General features: G+C 41.5%; 1 protein-coding gene across 8 annotated transcripts in view; it reads right to left on the bottom strand.

Annotated features, from left to right (window-relative positions):
• LOC138301182 (ectonucleoside triphosphate diphosphohydrolase 8-like) overlaps positions 1-18,989 on the bottom strand; it is a 451,411-nt gene that overhangs the window by 30,257 nt on the left and 402,165 nt on the right. For all 8 annotated transcript variants that reach the window (XM_069241394.1, XM_069241399.1, XM_069241395.1 and 5 more), the window contains one exon: positions 6,491-6,628. In XM_069241394.1, the coding sequence (XP_069097495.1) occupies positions 6,491-6,628 (138 nt within the window). The remainder of the gene's footprint in view (positions 1-6,490; positions 6,629-18,989) is intronic.

Below are 18,989 nucleotides of genomic sequence, written 5' to 3'. Positions count from 1 at the left end.
ATGGTGAATAAAAATAACAAATAAATCACAAATAACCTTGTCTAGAACAATTTTAGTACTGTTGCCTAATACATTTTAAAAACATTATCAAATAAAGATGTTTTTGGAAGATGTTAGTGTACTAAAGAAGGCAGAATAGCGATGTCAAAGATAACCCAATGGCAAAGAAATTCTGATTGCACTAATAAAGATTAATCTAAAAAAGCCTAGCAAAGTATCACAAATTTCAATGGCACTGTCTACAGAACAGGAGCGAATCCTCCGAAAGTCAAGGGTAAATGAAACTCAATCACACTACCCAATACATATAGATAAAAAACAGAACTGAATGTTAATAGCAGTGCCAAAGAGCAATTAAAAATAAACAGATCATTGGGTTAGCTGAACGGGGCTTTACAGAAAAGTGATTATAAGGTCAAAAACGGCTTCACAGCAATGAAAACAGTGATAAACGATTGAGTAATGCACAATCATTATTTATTTATATCACATTTTTTATTATGCGTTTTCTAATACAGAAGTGAACAATACTGTTGCGATGTAAGTTCCCCTTAGCTTGGCAGTATGAAGCGGTATTAGGACATCAACAAAACATCAATGTAAACCAGAACATGACAAAAGGGAATAATGTTAAACAGGCAAAGGTGGGGCCAGGGAAGTAGGAGGGGGAGGAAAGGTGAAACCCAGCAGAAAGAATAAATGGAAATGAGGGGAAAAAGGCTTGTCTGGTTTGTCCGCAGGTCCTACCAAAGTTCAGGGAATTCTATGTCTACAATTAATGCTCTTCAAGAGGGGAGAGGGCAGATGTAGATTCGTCAACTTAGTCTTACAGTCATGGGAGAGGTATTGGTGGGGGTTTAGATCTCCAGATCAGGCAGGCACATTCTGTAAGATCAGAGTTGTCCAGTTGATATGCGAAAGTGTCATTGCCTGATGTTCTGCACTGAGGTATACAATAGTGATGGGCGGAATGCATGAATTAATCTCAGTCACTGGTAATTACTCAGGGCTGCAACCCATTGCATTTTTGTGCCCACTGTGACACCTCAGACAAGAACCAGCCATATGCAAATCAACAATGGCCCTGCTCCAATAACAATAGTCCAGCCAAACTACCAGGCCATGTCTCCTCTTAACCAGAACACAAGCAACCCCTAGACAGGCTTTGCCTCGTTTGGTGCTTGTCAGCAAGATGCAGCTTGGTTCCCGAGGCACAGTGAGCATAAGACCTTTGTCTAGAAATACTTGTTGCTTTAAGGATAACACACAGAGAATACAAAAAGGCAGGTGGAATGCTTGGATTTATCTCAGTCACTGGTAATTACTTGGCCCACATCATAGTTCATCAGGTTTTCTTTTGCCCATCATGCCATCTCAGATAGGAACCAACCATATGCAATTTTGCCTATGTCCTCCACCAATAGCAACAGTCCAGCCAAAACTGCCAGGCCAGGTTCCTGCTGAACCAGAACACAAGTGACCCTAGTCTAGTTTGGTCTCATTTGTGGCTCATCAGTGGTGTGCAGCTCGGCTACGGCTGCACATTGAGCATGAGACCCATGTCTGGAAATATGTGTTCTACAGCTGTCATGTATGGATCTTGTTACTGAGTGGCAGGGATATATATTAAGCCAATTGTATATTGTGTTCAGAATCGAAGAGAAGATTGATATTTGTTCCTGATATTCCAGGACTTATTAAATGGTACCTTAAAGTGATGAGCAGCAGTGGCAGCTTCTCTGTTTGGGCAGAGGAGCGTCACCCCTCCGCCAGCAGTGGAAGCTGCAAAGCCTTTACTAGTTCATGGTAAAGGGGGTGGTGCCACAGCGGTAAAGAGCAGCGTCTCTGGCCAGCCAAGCACACATGCGCAGTAGGCTCTCTCAAGCCTGGCAACACAGTTGCCGGGCTTGAGAGAGCCCGCCCAGGCTCCCAGTCTGCCTGGCTGGGCACTCCCAGCCAATCCTGAAGCTTCCCTGAGCAGCGTCAGGATTGGCGCAGGGCAGGCTGGGAGCCTGTGCCTGGAGCATCCAGCGACGGAGAGGAGCGGTGGCGGTGAAAGGTGTTTTATTTTTTTATTACATTAAATAAATGTTTATTCACCCCACGCACCGCCCCGCCTCTTAAGCACCCTGCAAGCTGCTACTGATGGGCAGCCTTCCGACCAATAATTTTAAAGACCCACAATGAAACAAATACTCTTCTGGTGGTTGCTTCCCCTCAGAATAGATTTTGACTATGAAGGGACCTCACATCACGTTGCATACAAATGAAGGCTGCGAAAATTCTAAAACTGAAACTGACACTCAAGGAAGAAGAGAGCAAGAGGTTTGCACTCACAGGGAGCTCTGGGGTTACAAATGGTGCTCTTGCACCATAGTGGGAGAAATTGAAATGGAGGCACAACATATCGCACAAAAGAGCAAAACGAGCAAAACAGTCCCAACTAAGATCCTCCATAAAGATGTCCCTGGAACTATAATGCTGCAAATGCCCACCTATGCATGGGAATACTGTTTTGATTATTAACCTTGAGCTGAGGAACACTGAAAAAATATATCAAGACAACAACTCACTTGCCAACATTTGTAAACTAACACACATACGAGACAAATTTGGATCATCCACTCCAACAAAGCTGAGTTTTCCTTGATCTTGTTCTAACGTTTGGATTTCAAGATAATTTTTTATGGAGTTGCACCATCAACTACAAGCATTTGTCTCATCATGATTTAAAGTGCTGTATGTTCTTAATGGAACACCTTCTCCATTATCATTAAGCAGATATAATTATTTTATTTGTATGTCATGTTCTGTTTTGAAAAGGTACTCCTATGTAACCTAAAATAAAGTAGGGACCAACATAGAAGGGCAACCAAGAGACAAAAGGGAGATGGCAATATGCCGAGGTAATAAAATCGTCACATGGGAAAACCCACTAAGAAACACTGAAAGACTAAAATAAGTTAGGAATTATTATAAGGCACTATCCACAAAGATCGGGAGCCCACACATCTAGAAAAACCAATAACTTCGTGAAATCTCCCTTCCAACACTTAACATTAGCCAAAGAGACATTCTGGACGCCTCAATAACTAAGTCAGATAACCAACCAATGATAAAAATCTACAAAAAAGAATTAAAGCACCAAGACTGAATGGTTTGTCAAGTGCCTTCTGTAAGTCTTGTACATCTGTGGCAACACCAAACTTCGAACACTTTCATAATTTAAAAAAGAAATGTAATCTCCATTATGAGAGTAGCCGTAATAATGGTGTTATCCAAACCACGTAAAGTCCCTCAGCTCTGGTCTTTTAATGCTGATGTTAATACCTATGCCAAAATATTAGCAGCCTTGATGGAATCGTTCGAACTCTGCTCTAGACTGAGAAATCGGGGTTTATTGCCTCAAGATAAACACGTGGCAACATCTGGAGGACAGTCCACCTGATTGAAAAAAGCCCGGAAAAAACATACCACTAATTCTGGTCTCCCTAGGTGGGGAGAAGGCTTTCAAGCAAGTGGAAAGATCATTTTAACATAAGTGATAAGAGTAATAGGCTCTGAACCTTGCTTTATAACTGTGCATCAGACCTAAATCCACAATTTTATTGAATAGGGTGAGTTACAAACCCCTTACAAGACACTCTTGCCAGGGCCGTCCAGTGTCCCCTCTGCTGTTCACATTTATTAGAGTCCCTGGCTGAGCACATCTGCAGATTGAAACACATTTGGGGAATACCCTTCGGCTCTGATGAATTTCCATTTATGCAGGCGATGTGCTGTTAACATTAGAAGACATCAAGTCCATACTTCAACTTAAGGCGTTTTAGGGGGTTTCCTGTTACAATACCACTATGATCAAGCATGACGTTTTAAACTTAACAGTAGCAGGCAATAGTATCCGATGCTTATACAGAGCAAATCTTTGCTTCATGCAAGAAGCAGTTAGAAAAGATCGCATTTCATAGTCTAGACTTTTGCTATCCCAGAAAGGGCACATACAATGATAAAATTAAGCCGTTTCTAGAATCCTTTCTCTATTTCACGTGCCCTCGACTTTGGTGGACAAAGAGTTCTTCTATTGCATGCAGAAGGAACTTTTGAAATATTTATGAGATAAGGCAAGTGCCAGGGTTCCCGTACAAACCAGCAACAGGGGAGGACTGGTTCTCCTAGATTCCCTCATAACTATGAATATTAACTGAATGGTGCAAAACATGGGTATCTATGGGTCAGGTGCTACTGGGAAGACCTCATATGGCTAAATAATAGTAAATGACATAGGAGCACATACCTATCACGTTCATTGCGCTAACTGAAGAAATTATCTACATGAAGCACTTGTGAAACGCTTAGTCAACAATCTTCCCCTGAGGATGGAAAATCCTATAAAGAAATATCCACAAAGGCACCGTTAGCTTGAGATGTCAAGAAATCCATCAAAAATATCGTATGAATGGCACTTTACTCAAACCAAACTCCATTGCATGTTCCCTGAGGACTCATAGACCTGCTGGAGGGGTTGTGGCTGGATAAGTAACATTTTATTGGTTTGGGGAATCTATCGTTAGCTCCTGTCTTTCTGGTCAGAGGTGACAGGACACTACAGAAAGTCTTGGGCTTCCTTTACCCTTGACCTGACGGTCTTTTTACCACGTCTATGGCAAAACAGGTACGCCCATGTTTCCAGTGCAGACTGGTACATGCCTACCTGTCTTTAAAATGGCAGGGAGCAGCAAACCTTGCCATTACACTTCAATGGAAAAAAGGACCAAAGGACCCCCTCAACATTCCAGTGGTTTTAGAGACTTTGGTCAATGTGCACTGTGGAGAAACTTTAGAGCAACCACAACATACTGGGAATCCGTTTTGAATAACAATGGAACACAATGTCAGATTATGGCCCATATTAACTAAACTTTACCGCAACGCAACAAGAAAACACATCCACTCACCCCATCCTCCACAGGATGAGGCTCACTGGGCACGATGCCCCCTCCAACACCAGTGGAGCAAGAGAAGCTGATGCGTTGCGTTGAGGCAAAGAGAGAGAGGGCAGAAGTGCTCTTTCATTGCGCTGGCACACTTTTGGCTTCCTAGTACCAACACAGGCAGCCTTGTTTCTAGAGGCTTGTTCAGATTTGTATGTGTGCTGCGCAATGCATCACACATGCAAAGGGGGAAATAATAAGGAGAAATAAAGACATTCCTCCTCATAACGCCAGCCTCGGGTAACTGCACCACTTTGTCACAAACCCATGTTCACTGACTTAAGTAGATGTGGTCTTGCATCAAAATTCATAGGTGGATGCATGGGAATGACTGTAATCCACCCATATATGGCCTCCCCAATGCAAGGTAAAGCTGTGCACTGCCTTGAGTTACTTTGGAGTAAAATCTCACACAGATTCAAATCAAGAATTGTGTGGCTTGGTAGAACCCAATGTGGATTTTGCATCAGGCTGAGCGACAGGAGCAACCCGACACAAAATCTTAGTAAATCTTGGCCTTTATGCCTAAGAGCATAGCATCACTCTCATTAGAGCCAAGATGGTGAACCCTGGACTTGATTGTTTACTGAAGGGAGGTTTTGGCATTGAAGATGCACATGGTGATGGCGGTAGTGAAGACGGTGGTAGTGAGCCAGAAGATAGGAGCAATTGCTCTGGAAGGGGCACACTTACCAAATAGATTTGGCATATCCCTAGGAAGAAGGCAATAGGGAGGAATTATTCTGCTTTCTTTTTTTATTAGAGAAGGGCTATCAGAGCTTTCTCACCAAACGTCTATGTACAATATTAAATTCATATGCTGTAATGGTTGCCTCCCCACCATTGTTAAAACTAAATTTAAAAAACGTGATAAAATAACTACGTGAAATGGCTGTCTACAATATTTCTTCATTTTTCTGTACAATCCTACATTATTTAGAATTTTTAAAAAATAACCACCACGTGCCATCTGCCCATTTTATCAATAGGAGCATGGGTTGCCACATACCCCCACATCATTGTTCAGGCAAGCCGCAGGGACACAGAGAATTTTCCAATAACCTCCCCAACCAGTAGAATCCTCAGAGGCTTTTTCACAATATTTTTTCTTGGATTAAGTTGTCTACCACTTTTTAATACGTTTTATTGTGAGTGTAGTGGCTGTGGAAACAGAGCCTACAGTCATTAAGTCTGTTTTCTATAGACGTAGTAACCTCTGGGATGATTACAAGACCTTTTTTCATGTTGTGGTATTTTCAGACTTCTTCGATGTATTTTTTTCAAATTATTATTTTTTCCTGTTTTCCATGGGGGAGGATCTGCCAAGAGGACTTTGAATCTCTGATCAAATTAGCTCATTAAAAGGCACATTCAAGTCTGTGCTCGCAATACCTGAGAAAGGCGAGGAAGGCAAAGAGGACACACTTCTGTAACCAGATGTCAACCCATGGTTAGTAGAAGATCTGCTTCAGGAGCAGGCCAGCAACGCCATGCTTTACCTGTTTCTGAAAGATGATATTGTTCCAGGTGTCCTCTGTGAACTTGTAGACATCGAGCAGCAAGGTGAGGATATAGTTGGCGATTCCACAGCTGTCCCGCAGCCAATCCTCTCGCTCATAGGGGTATTGAGTCCTTAGCTGGGATCAAAACAAAGAAAGATTTGGTTGTTCAAGGTCAGAGTTTATGCCTTGTGCTTGCTTCATCACCAAAACTTGTGAAGCCATAAGACCTATTGCAAAGTTATTGATTGGCATTATTAACTGGCAAAGATGACCCGTATCATTGTTCAATGGATTCTGGCGATGCGTGTTCCCATTACAAACTTGATAACAGTTGGTTTGGATTGTAACAATGAGTCTAGGGCCTATTAAGCCTGGGCTGGACAAAGTAGGGGACTTCAAGAAGGAGAAAAAGGGAAATGTGATGTATCAAAGTGAAATTGCGAATCACAAACATTATTGTGACTCAAAAAACCAGCACCACAACTCTATGCAAATCAGACAAAGTGATGTCCCCCTACCTTGTGATTTGCAAGTTAATGTGTCAATGATTTACAATTGTTCTAGCATTGATAGTTTAACAACTGCCCTTGTCAATCGATAAACATTCACAAAGTGGAAGCTGTTGCCTATAGACAGCTTTCGCTGTTCAAGTGGCAGCCATAGGCACTGGAGGAAGAGGAACCACACAAAAGGACCCAGGAAGGACCCAAGCAACCCAGGACTTTGACAATGGCTATACATCTTCTGAAATGTTGCCACTGTCTTGAGATACTGCCCTAGAGTGCTTACACGGCGTTGTGTTCCAGTTTATTGTTTTGAAGTTTATAACTTCCCCCTTTTTGACAGAGGGTCTCAGCTGTTATGCCCTTTTCATTGACACTGTATTAATTGAAGCAATTCGGGATACGTACAACATTATTGACTATTTCTCATTACAGTGACTTAATATTACCTCCATCATGATTCTTTCCATCCACCCCCGTTATACTATTTTTCTTTACTATCTACATAACGTTGGGCAAAAGAATACAACCTTTAACCAAGTCAATTGAGTATTATGCAGGGTAAATGACTAGACTATATGCCTGACTTATCGTTCACCTCTCGGACAGACAACAATAGCGCCTGGTGATGCCAAAGTGAACAGGGACAACAATCCCATGAATGTATCGCAGATAACATCCCTGCAACACCCCAGATTCCTGACGTCCAGCATTTATTCCTTATCACACAGATTTTTAACTCAAAAAATCAAATACAACGCACTGCTCCAGAGGTTCCATATCAGGAAGATTGCTAAAGCCCTAGTACAAGACACAATTTACTGCTAGTGGACAACAAACTCTGAAATAATATAGGTTTCCAACATAATTCCACTCAAGTGCTCCCTTCAAAAAAAGAGGGTCTTGAGTTCGCTCATCGAAGTCTGGCGTTCAAACTAAAAGCAAAGTATGCTGAGATGGTGGACTGTGTGGTGGGAATAAGGGGCATATCAAGCAGCAATCAGGTTGCATTTTCTAAACTCTTTTGTCAAGATTTCACTCAAGAGAAATCAAAAGAAGAGGCATGTGTGCAAGAAAATATCAAACAGATACAGAAACCATAATGTTACCAAGAGAGAACTGGAGATTGTGGAAGAGCAGCTGTTTCTGCTTGACCCACACAAACTTTCAGGATTGTAGATTTTTTTTATTCCGAGTTCGGGAGCACAATCAATGGTTCAGAATTCCAGGAAGTGGGTGCGATCTAGGAATATTGTGCCTGGCAACTTCTCGCTTGTGGCAGGGCTCCTGCTCTTGCTTATGTTGCCTACCAGCATTGAGTCCCTCACCTTTGTTGTGTTAGGGACCACGAACCCTCTGATGTATTTCATTCTGCTTTCAAGTTTGCACCCTTACCTGTAACCAAACATTGTTCAACAAGAGTGCATGTGGTGGTCTGTGAGTGTCCTCACTGTGGATTCCTTGAGGGTCCCGAGCCGTTTCCTAGTATGTCACTGCAAATTCCTCTGAAAGAGCAGGTGAGTCATTCATTACAATTGCATGTTAAATAGCTTTGCTGGGTTCTGGGGCAATCAATTCCATAACATTGTTCTACTAACCTTTATTAGGAGGAAACCAAGGCCCAGATGGATTATATGTGCAAAACCGAAAAGTTCCTCATCTGGTGTTGGATGGCTAACATATTCTGTCCTCACCTGGCACCTACTTTATGAGGTGCAGATGTTAGCGCGTCAGACCTTATTTAATTACTTTATTAAGGGGACGCGTTTGGAGGTCGACAGAACTCTTGACTGTGTTTAGAGTAGTTCCCACCATGAGACCCCGTACTAATACAAATCAATGAAAATGACAATCAATAACATCAATGATCAATAGGAATCAGTAATTTCCACACGCCTTGACTTTTCAGTCATGAATAACCACACCATTATGTAAAAGTTTGAATATTTATTTCCCTATATTAACAATGCTAATGCCACGTCAAACCTCCTAAAGAAGCACAATTTGATCAAAGCTTGAATCACTACACATTCCAAGGTTACAGTAGAAATCAATAGCAGGAATAACTGCAAACATAATGATATACATTTAAAGTCAGCAAGACATCTACTGTTATTACATGTAGTGAGCATCATTAGTGAGTACCCTAACTTCAGATTAGAATAGCATTTTGGGACTTCATGCAAAAGCAGTTTAGTCAACACAAATTTGGAAAAACATCTAGCTATGGTTCTATCAAAATTAGCAGTTTGTACAAAAGCAAATAGACATAACAATCAGTAACATTGTCTTATACCTGGCCTCAATATGGTTCAGCAAGCTGCAACGGTCTTCGTCAATTGGACATCAGTTTGGTCAGCAAGGCATCGGAATTAAGCATTAAGATTCAGAAAGCAAAGTCTCTTCATGGTGTTTGGAAAAGAATAATAACTAAATGCTCAAGAAGCATGGGGAGAATGGGCTCTCTCCTTGCAGTTCAGCCTGGCTAAGTTGGATTTCCTAAACCTACTTCTCATGTTGCAATTGGTCGAGGAATTGTACAGTTATGTTTAGTCCAATGAAAGTAGAACCCAAAATCTAGGAATTTTACTAGTTATTGGTTCACATGTCGATGATTGGCTCCTCTTCTCCTGTTCCCATCGTTGGGCTTGTCAGGTAATAATATTGTATTGGCTTGTACTCCAGTCAGTGCATCCATTGTCTTCTACTGGGAAGGTCGCCTTTACACACACTACATTATACATTCTATTCCTAGCTAGTACAGCATATTCTAGCAAGCAGTTCTCATGAGAAAGAATTTCAGCTACGAGCATTTGGTCAGTGCAGTGGAAAATCACAGTTTAATTCTATAAGCAGCCATTTTATAATCACCTACGAAATGCAGTTTGACATGAGGCCGTGCAACGAGGCCCATGACCTCGCTAAAGTTAAAGCCTATGATTAATAAGCTAATACAGAATACATGACCCTTAATATAACATATTATTACATTAATACAAACATTTGCTCAGCTTTTTACATTAATAAGCTATTAATAGGTACACTTCGTGAATATTGGCGGCCACTCAAGTAGTAAGTTCAAATGTATGCATGATTTCTCTATGTTAACAATCCCTCCTCCGATGACTAAATATGTCTTCGCATTTACGTATTCCCACACAAATTTTCTGCTTCAGCTAAAAATTTTCATTTCTATCCCTCTTAATCTTCGCTCTCCCTTTAACTTTTCCCTAAACACATTTTCCCTTTTCATTTCCTCCCTCCTCTGATAATTTTTCATTTTCTTTAGTTTAATCGTGCAACAAAATGTACATATTCCCCATGCCCAACTATAGAAATTATAATAATTAATATCCCTTGTATTATTTTCAACAGTATCCCTTTCCCAATGTGCTGAGCAAATTTCCCACTGAAGCAAATCCCTTCCAACTTTCTCCTAAACACCTGGTTCTTTCAACTCTTTCAAATCCGCACTTTCATTAGTTAGATTAGTAAGTAAGCTTCTAATTTCTTTACTATTATCAGAAATATACAAACAGTAATGCTTCGAATTAAGCATTTTGCAAACTCTGCCATCTTTTGCTAAAAGAATGTCTAATGCAAGGTGGTTCTGAAGAGTCATAGATCTTACCGCAGCCATTTCTGTATCCATAAGGATCATGGCTCCTGAATTTTTTTTTCAACATGTTATCCACAATAGGATATAACTTCAGAATCTTTATAGAATTAAGAGCAACTCCTATTGAAGGTATCATTGCTCCAAATATATCCCCTACTATACCAGAAGGAGACTCTCTCTTTTGCATGTGAGGTAACTCAGTCATTTTCGGTAATCTTTTCAAGTCATAAAGTTGGAATATCTTTGGGAAAACTATCCCCAAGTAACATGTGCGATACCATACTCTTGGAAGACAGTAATAAGCATTTGGGCCGCAGATGTAATATATACCAGGAATCACTGGATCCTGTCCAACGTAAATGTCCATTTACTCATAAACAAGAACACGTCTACATTCACTCATTCCCACAAACAAAGTGCCAGTACTAGATTTAGGCATCTACACAAAACGCTTCCCTACGTGTTGTGCATCTAAAGCTAATTTCTATTATGTTTTTTTTCACTTACTGCATAATCATTTCCAAAAGTTCTTTCTATAAACCCTTTTTTAACTTCTCCTTCAATGCCTTTCTCCTGTCATCTTTCTGATCTAAGAAGCTCTTTTCTAATGGTGTAAGCAAGTAAGTCAGGTTATTCATGTGCGCATACACCATGCCAAAAGTTAATGTAGGCTCAAAGAATCCTCTCACTAATACTATGTCATTGTCCTCGGCTCCTCTACTCAGGCATCTAATTGTTGGGACAAACGAAAACACAACATCATGATTTGAATAGAAGTACTCAATGTACTTCTGGTTATGGAATCTTGTTAGTGACAGACTACAACTTATCCCATAAGTAAACTATGATAGGTAACTCCTTCTTCGACTGATGAAGGAATCTGCGTGCACACAAAACAATCTCTCGCATTCATAGTCTCAACATATTCACTCCATAAGTGATAGAAAACATTAGAAGAAAGTTCCCCTCATGTATTATCTACGTGCAGATACTTCTCATCTAACCTAAACGTCACTATTTCTGTTATTGCAGTAGTTGTCTCTAAAGCTGAAGTATGGTTGGCTTTACTCTGGTCAAGAACAATCATTCCCACAATCAATATCAAGAAAAATATCACACATACAATTGCCAAACCAACGCTCATGTATTTACAGCACCTATTCTTTCTACCCTGCTGGCTAATGTTATTCATGATCTGCAAAGAATCCGAAAGTAGAAGAGCAAAATCTTAACTGTGCAGGAAAAATCAAAAACAAAATCGTCAATCTTTTTTTTAGCAATTATTTACAGCTTTCAGTCTTACTTCCAGGATCCTTTGTCAAAATCAGCTTAGCAGCTTGTCAAATCAGGTTTTCTTGTCAAATCAGGTTTTAAAAAGATTTTTCAGGTTACTTTCAACAGTCTCTTTTTCTTACTTGTACTTTTCTCAAATTTTTAATTTCAACAGTTCAGTTAATTGATTTCCTTCAAGTGCCAAAATATTGACCTGGAATGTCTCGATCAAAACAAAAAGAGAAAAATTCTCTCTGCCGTTCATTTGTTGTTGCATACGCCCAATCAGGACCAGCGCACCTTCTACTTGCAATTCTCTTTCTTTTCAACTTTCAATATCCATTCAATTCTCCTTCACTTAAGTCTTCTCTCCTTGTCGTATCTACTTCCTCCTCAATTGTCGTCACAACAATTGCTTCATTTCTCTTTGCTTGTGACTCCGGCCACTTATCTCCTTTCAGTGGACCCTTGGTCAATGCTCTTTTCAGGGTTGAACTTGAAACTTCTTCTTGCTCTGCAGGATTTTCTCTTGACAGACCTGCAACTGATTCAGGATGGGTCAGACCACATTGGCTTTGATCCGCCTCAACTCCTTCCCCCTCGGCGTCTGGTATTTGGTCTGTTTGTCTCTCAAAATCGTCTGCTTCTGGGAGAGCCCTCCTCTGACTAGACTCTCCTGCTGTCTCAATTGAGATTGGCTCACTGTCACTCTCCTGGAGGTCTTCTCCTTCATCTCTCACAGGAATGGCTGAACCGTTCTCAATGTGCTCAAATCCGGTCTCAGTTCCTCTTTCTTTCGTTGTTGATACTCTCAACAACTCCTCTTCATTGTCCAAAGGACATGCCAGTTTTCTCGTATGGCTTGCGTGGATCCAGTTCAGAACTCCCACGCACTTCACAGCTGTGGTAGTAATCAGAACAACCTGGAAAGGTCCTTTCCACTGAAGTTCCAAACACGTCTTTCCCACATGTTTTCAGATCACAGCCCAGTCACCAGCTCTCAGTTTGTGTCCTTGATCTTGAGATGGTTGCAGTGTGGTGGCTTCCACCTGATGGGAGAAAGAGCAAACCACATCAGCCAGACCTTTGCAGTAATCCAACACCATATAATCCGTTATGTTCACAAGAGCATTTGCAGCCTCATTGCTCTGCTCATGAGGATCTCATGCGGTGACAATCCTGTCTGGTGTGTTTCTCATTGTCATCAGAACTAACAGTATTGCATCGGGCCATTTGAGTCACGGACGCACACATTTTTGCCATTCTTTCAAGGTACTATTCATCTGTTCCACAAGTCTTGATGCTTCAGGGCAGTAACTAAAATGTAACTTCTGTTCAGTGTTTAAGGCTGCACATAGTAATTTGACTACTTCATTGTTGAAATGACTTCTCCTACCTGATCCTAAAGAGATCAGAAAACCAAAATGCGGTATCTCAGTCCCTAGGCAGTAGTTTTGCTACTGTAAGTCTGTAGGATAAGCTTCAATCCAATGACTAAAGATGCAGACAATCACCAACACATATCCCAATCCTCCACACATAAGCATTTCAATAAAATCCATCTGCATTCTGCTGAATGGACCTCCTGCTCTTCAAATGTGGCTCAAATTGACCACTGTCCCTTTTCCCGCGTTCATTTGTTGACGCAACAATGGCAAACTGCTTCAGCAACTTGTCTAAATTTTCGATTGAACCAATTTTGCTTGAATATTCGAACCATGGCATCCCTCCCAACATGCTCTTGACCATGATAATACCTAGCCATTTGAGTAAACAAACTGTTCAGCAAAACCAATTGACCCTCTTCTGAAACCCACAATTCATCTTGTCCCTGTACACTATTCAATTTGACCCATGATTGTTTCTCCTTCCTGTCAACATTATTTTGCAGTGTTCTCAGTTCTTCCAGTGTGTCTGTAACATGCAATGCATAACTTGGACATGTTTCATCTTCTTCAGGCAACAATGCCCACTTATCCTTGAATGATATAAAGTTCAATACGCAAAACCTTGCAACTTGATCTGCATATCCATTTCCCATTGATACGAAATCTCACGATTTCAGACGTGCACTGAATTTCACCACAGCAATCTTTTCAGGCATTTGGATAGCTTGTAACAACTCTTGAATACTCTCTACATTTCTTACCCGTCAGGAAACCTCTCTGTGACCACAACTGGCCAAAGTCATGGACTATTCCAAATCCATACTGGCTATCCTTATAGACAGTAACTTTAAGCTGAGCAGAAACATGGCACGCTCTAGTAAGGGCTATTAGTTCCACTACCTGTGCAGAGTATACTCCTCGAAGCCAGGACACTTCCAGTATACCAGAAATTGTGTATGCAGCATATCCTGCTCTCAGTATTCCTGTATTGTCCCTTATTCAGGAACCATCAACAAAGATAATTTGGTTATTTTCTTCCAATCGGGTGTCTCTAATATCAGGTCTCAATTTCGTACACAGATCAGTTACTTCAAGACAGTCATGCTCAATGTCTTCCAAGTTTTCAATTTCAACATTTTAATTTGGAAGTAAGGTTGCTAGGTTAAGCACTGTACATATTTTCAATGACACATTAGGTGACCCTAAGGTACTTGTCTCATAGCGAGTCAACCTGGCACATGTCAAGTACTGCGTCTTTGTTCTGGTCTGTTGATGGAGGGAGGGACCATAATAGTCAGGGGATGTCCCATCACAATGCCTTCACACTGTGCACGGCTCTGTCCAACCGCTGCAACTGCACGCAAATAGCCTGGTAAAGCTGCTACAACTGGGTCCAAAGAAGCTGAAAAATATGCTACTGAGCAGTTTACACCTCCATGGACCTGAGTCAGGACAGACAAAGAACATGCATCACGCTCATGACAAAACAACGTGAAGGATTTCGTGTAATCAGGCATTCCCAAAGCCGGAACTCAGCACAAACTCTCTCTCAATTCAGAAAATGCTCTCATACAGGCCTGATCTAACACTAGGGTGTCAGTGACTTCTTTGTGAGTCAGCTTCTGCAATGGCTTTGAAATGACTGAAAAATTGGGAATCCACTAGCGACAGTAGCCTACCATTCCTAAAAACATCCTGACATCTCTCTGTGTGGTTGGGAGATTCATGTGCAATATGGCTGTGACCCTTTCTCTGGATATTTTCCTTAGTCCCTTCTCAATCTGGTGACCCAAATACTTCACTTCTTTCTGACAGTATTGAAATTTAAGTGGGGACCCTTTATGACCATTATTTGCCAAATGTTTCAGTAAGGCAATAGTGTCATACTTGCACTTTTCCTTCGTTTTGGATGCAATCATCAAATCATCAATGTACTGTACCAATGTCGATTGGAAAGGCATTTCCAATAACTCCAGGTTCTTTTTCAAGATCTGATTGAATATGGAAGGTGACTCTGAAAACCCTTGAAGAATTCTACACCAACAGTAAACTCGATCTAGAAATTGACTATCGTCATGAAGAGACACAGAGAAGAAGGCTTGTGACAAGTCTATGATGGTGAACCATTCACCATTACATGGAATCTGGAACAAAATCACGGCTGGATTTGGCACCGGACAACATTTGATCACAATGTCATTTATTTTCTTCAAATACTGGACAATCCTAACTTTCTCACAGGGCTTTTTCAATCGCATTATCAGTGAATTACATGGGCTGCTCAACACTTCCTTCAAGACACCTGGGTTTACAAATTCTGCAATTATGTAACTTTTTCAACAATATCCTGTGGCATGTGGTACTGGGGAATCTGAGGAAAAATTGCGTTCGGCTTTATCAGAACTTTAACTGGCTCAACACCTTTTATCAGGCCAATCTCTTTCACTGTCAGATCCCACACTCTCTTTTCAACTGTTCCTTGGAAGTCAAGAGGAAGATCCTTTACTGTGGATACTGGAAAGAAACTAATGGGGGTACTCCTCATTTATAGTCACACTCTCTGTCTCTGGAGTTGGGTCATCCTCATCATCCCTGTTTGTCTGTTTCTCGATTCCATCAATCGATTCCATCAATCGAGCATCTGGTTTTACACAGCATGTCACTTCCCAGTAGGGATACTGGACTTGAATCACAGACTACAAATTTGTGTAATCCTTTAAATTTTCCAGTTTTAACCTGAAATGGTTCTGTAATTGGACTGGTCAAATACTGATTTGCTACCCCAACAATCTGGACTGTTTTCGCTGAAAGGGGCAGGTGTGGAATTTCTGCAGTTCTCACTGTAGAGCGTGTAGCTCCTGTGTCAATCAAGAATGAAACTCTATGACCCATTACCTTTCCCTTCACATATGGGCCCTTCTGATCTACTTCTAAGGAAGCAGCAAGCACACATTCCTCTTCATCTGAACTCTTGCTCACCCAATCATCGTTTATTCCATTTTCACTGTCTAACGGGAATTGGTGTACTGTGTTATTACTCTGGTTAAACTTCTGACCTGCGAGCTGTTGAGGAAGCATCACCTTCTGCTGTCCCATTTTGTCTTGAGGTATTTGGATTTGCTGTCTAGTTACCATTTGAACCTGCTGTTGCATTGGCTACAACTGTGTCATCTGCACACGTGGCATTTGCACCTGCTGCATGGGTTGAAATTTTGCATCTGATTCACACTGTTATGGAAATTTGGATTATGACCTCTCATTCTCGGTCCTCTCATATTTTGGGACGAATTGAAGTCACTTGTTTGCTGAACAACACCTTCCTCTACCATCATTGGACACTTCCGCTTCCAACGTCCGACTGCTCCACAAGCGTGACAAGGCAACAATCTCTTCATTCCCCGCACATCATTCTCGATCACTACAGTACTCAAATCAGGACTATGGTTTCCGTGTCCCATTCCTCTACGACCTCTACCTCTCATCTGATTTTGAAAAACCACGTTTCCCTGCTGCTGCTGCTGTTGTGGAAAATTTCCCTGGATCCCTATCTGTGCCATTCTAATCTGCCTCACCATCGCCTTTTCTCTTCAGCTTCCTCTGCTTCAACTCAATCTCGTCACTACAGTACTTTGCATATTGCAATACCTCATCGATCGGCTTTGCTTGCCAGCCAATCAAATGACACTTAATCATCTGGCTAATTTCAGGTCTCAGTCCTTCCACAAATTTAAACACAAAATTAATTATGTCTTTCGGCTTGATCATTTCTGTACCACAGTAATGCTTAAATGCCTGCAACAATCTCTCATTGTATGCATGTATTGACTCTTTCGCTTCCTGGGCTGTCATTCTTTTCTCTGTCAGTCAATGTTTTTGGTGAAATTCTCGTTTTCAGAAATTCAATCACTTTGTAACAATATTTCATTACCTCGGGAGAAGGTGCACCTGTATTCTGATCTCTCTCTGGTTCTTTTGTCGGCCAATCTATGCTCCTCTTACACTCCATCCACAAATCAGCTGGAACCGCTATCTCTAAAAGAGTGTTCAAGTCCTCCCACAGGCACTCTGCAAGTTTCACGAACCTCTCTGTCTGCTGGTACCATTCTACTGGTTTCTCTCTCAGCCTGGGATAATCATTTGTAAAGGACAGAATGTCACTTCTGCTCCAAAGGAAATGAACAAAATTTCCTCCTGGAATATCTCTCATTGATAACATTTTCATTTCTGCCTCTGTGTAAGATTCAAGTCTATTCACACCCATAGTTCCTTCAATGAGCTCACCAGCTTCCATTCCCAGTCTCATATAGTTTAAGTACTCCTCTCCTCTAGGAGCACTCTGCGGGGTATTCAGCTTGTCTAACCATTCAGTCAATTGTTGGGCAGTCAAACCTTGTAGCGAAATGTTGTTAGTCTAGGTATTTGGCAATGGCTGCACAACTACACTTGTAGACTTCGGTGACAGTAACTTCAGGCTCTGACTAGCATTCAACCCTATCACAGTATCCGGAGAAACTCTGAATGGACTAAGGACTAGAAATGATCTTTTTCCGTCAAAGGTTTGTCCCACAGGAGTGACTGTTCGGGTATGCTCATTGAGTCCTCCCCTCATTGAATTCTGACTCAGGACTCCCTGTCCGCTTGCACTTTTATTCTCCTTTGCAAACAAAGGTACAATTGGACCAATGGTGACAAGTACAGATAGAAAATCTGGGCTCGGTCTGACATCCAGGTCCTGTGGGCATATAATTCCCGGATTATGGCTCATCAGCACAGACATGTCCGTCTGCGTTCCTGTTATAGGCGTGTACTTTGGCATTATTGGTGACTGCACTTGAGGGAGTAAAAGTGGAGTTGGTTCTGTCTGAACCAATGTTGGTTTTGGGAAAACCTGTCTTGTTGGCACTATTAGGTTTGTGTCAGTTTCCACAATGGGTACATCAGGGTAAATCCTCAGAACATTCGGCTGTGGCATCTGATTTTGACCTACCGGTGTAGTAGGCAGATTAAGACTGCTCTGCATTGGGCTCTGTGTCGTGCTAGGATTAATCTGTACTGGACTTGTAGTTATGTTAACTTGTGTCAGTGCTGAAGGGTTTACACTGGTGTTTGGACCTCTCTCCTGTGCTTCATATGGAGGACGATTTCTCAATAACTTTAACATGAACTCATCATCATTTGACTCTTCCTCAAATGTCAACGATCCCCTAGACTCCTTTGGTCTCCGCTCCCTACTCTCGGAAGAGCTTCTGTTTGTCTTTCTAGTGGCTTTCCTTCCTTCCCTCTCGCTGCCCTGTGTAATTGCAGGAAACAATTTAATCCCCTGTAAAGACATCGTTCTCCAGGAATCCTGACCACTGTCCCATCCAGCCTCCACTAGTGTCTTCTCTGCCTTCCTCATTCTCCTCTCAAATGTCTGTTGCTGTTGCTGCCTAGCTACTAATTCCTAAATCGCCAATGCCTCGAATTGTGCTGGCCTCTGAGGAGAGTTTAAGTCATACAACACCCTCCTCAGATTCTCTCAACTCCTCAGATTAAATGTTCAGTGGAGGAAATATCTTTCTCTGTCACTTTACACCACTGTTTCAGCCAAAGACATGGCACAGCACCCTTCTCTTCAATCACAATGCAGGCTTGTGTACCCTCTGGCGGTGCAATATCCCCTATACTCATGGTAATGTACGTATCTCCCCTTAAAGTACTCTTTAAAGCTTTGA

Source organism: Pleurodeles waltl, chromosome 6 (assembly GCF_031143425.1).
Source record: "Pleurodeles waltl isolate 20211129_DDA chromosome 6, aPleWal1.hap1.20221129, whole genome shotgun sequence".
Classification (NCBI taxonomy): domain Eukaryota; kingdom Metazoa; phylum Chordata; class Amphibia; order Caudata; family Salamandridae; genus Pleurodeles; species Pleurodeles waltl.
This window is presented reverse-complemented; position numbering and strand designations above follow the sequence as displayed.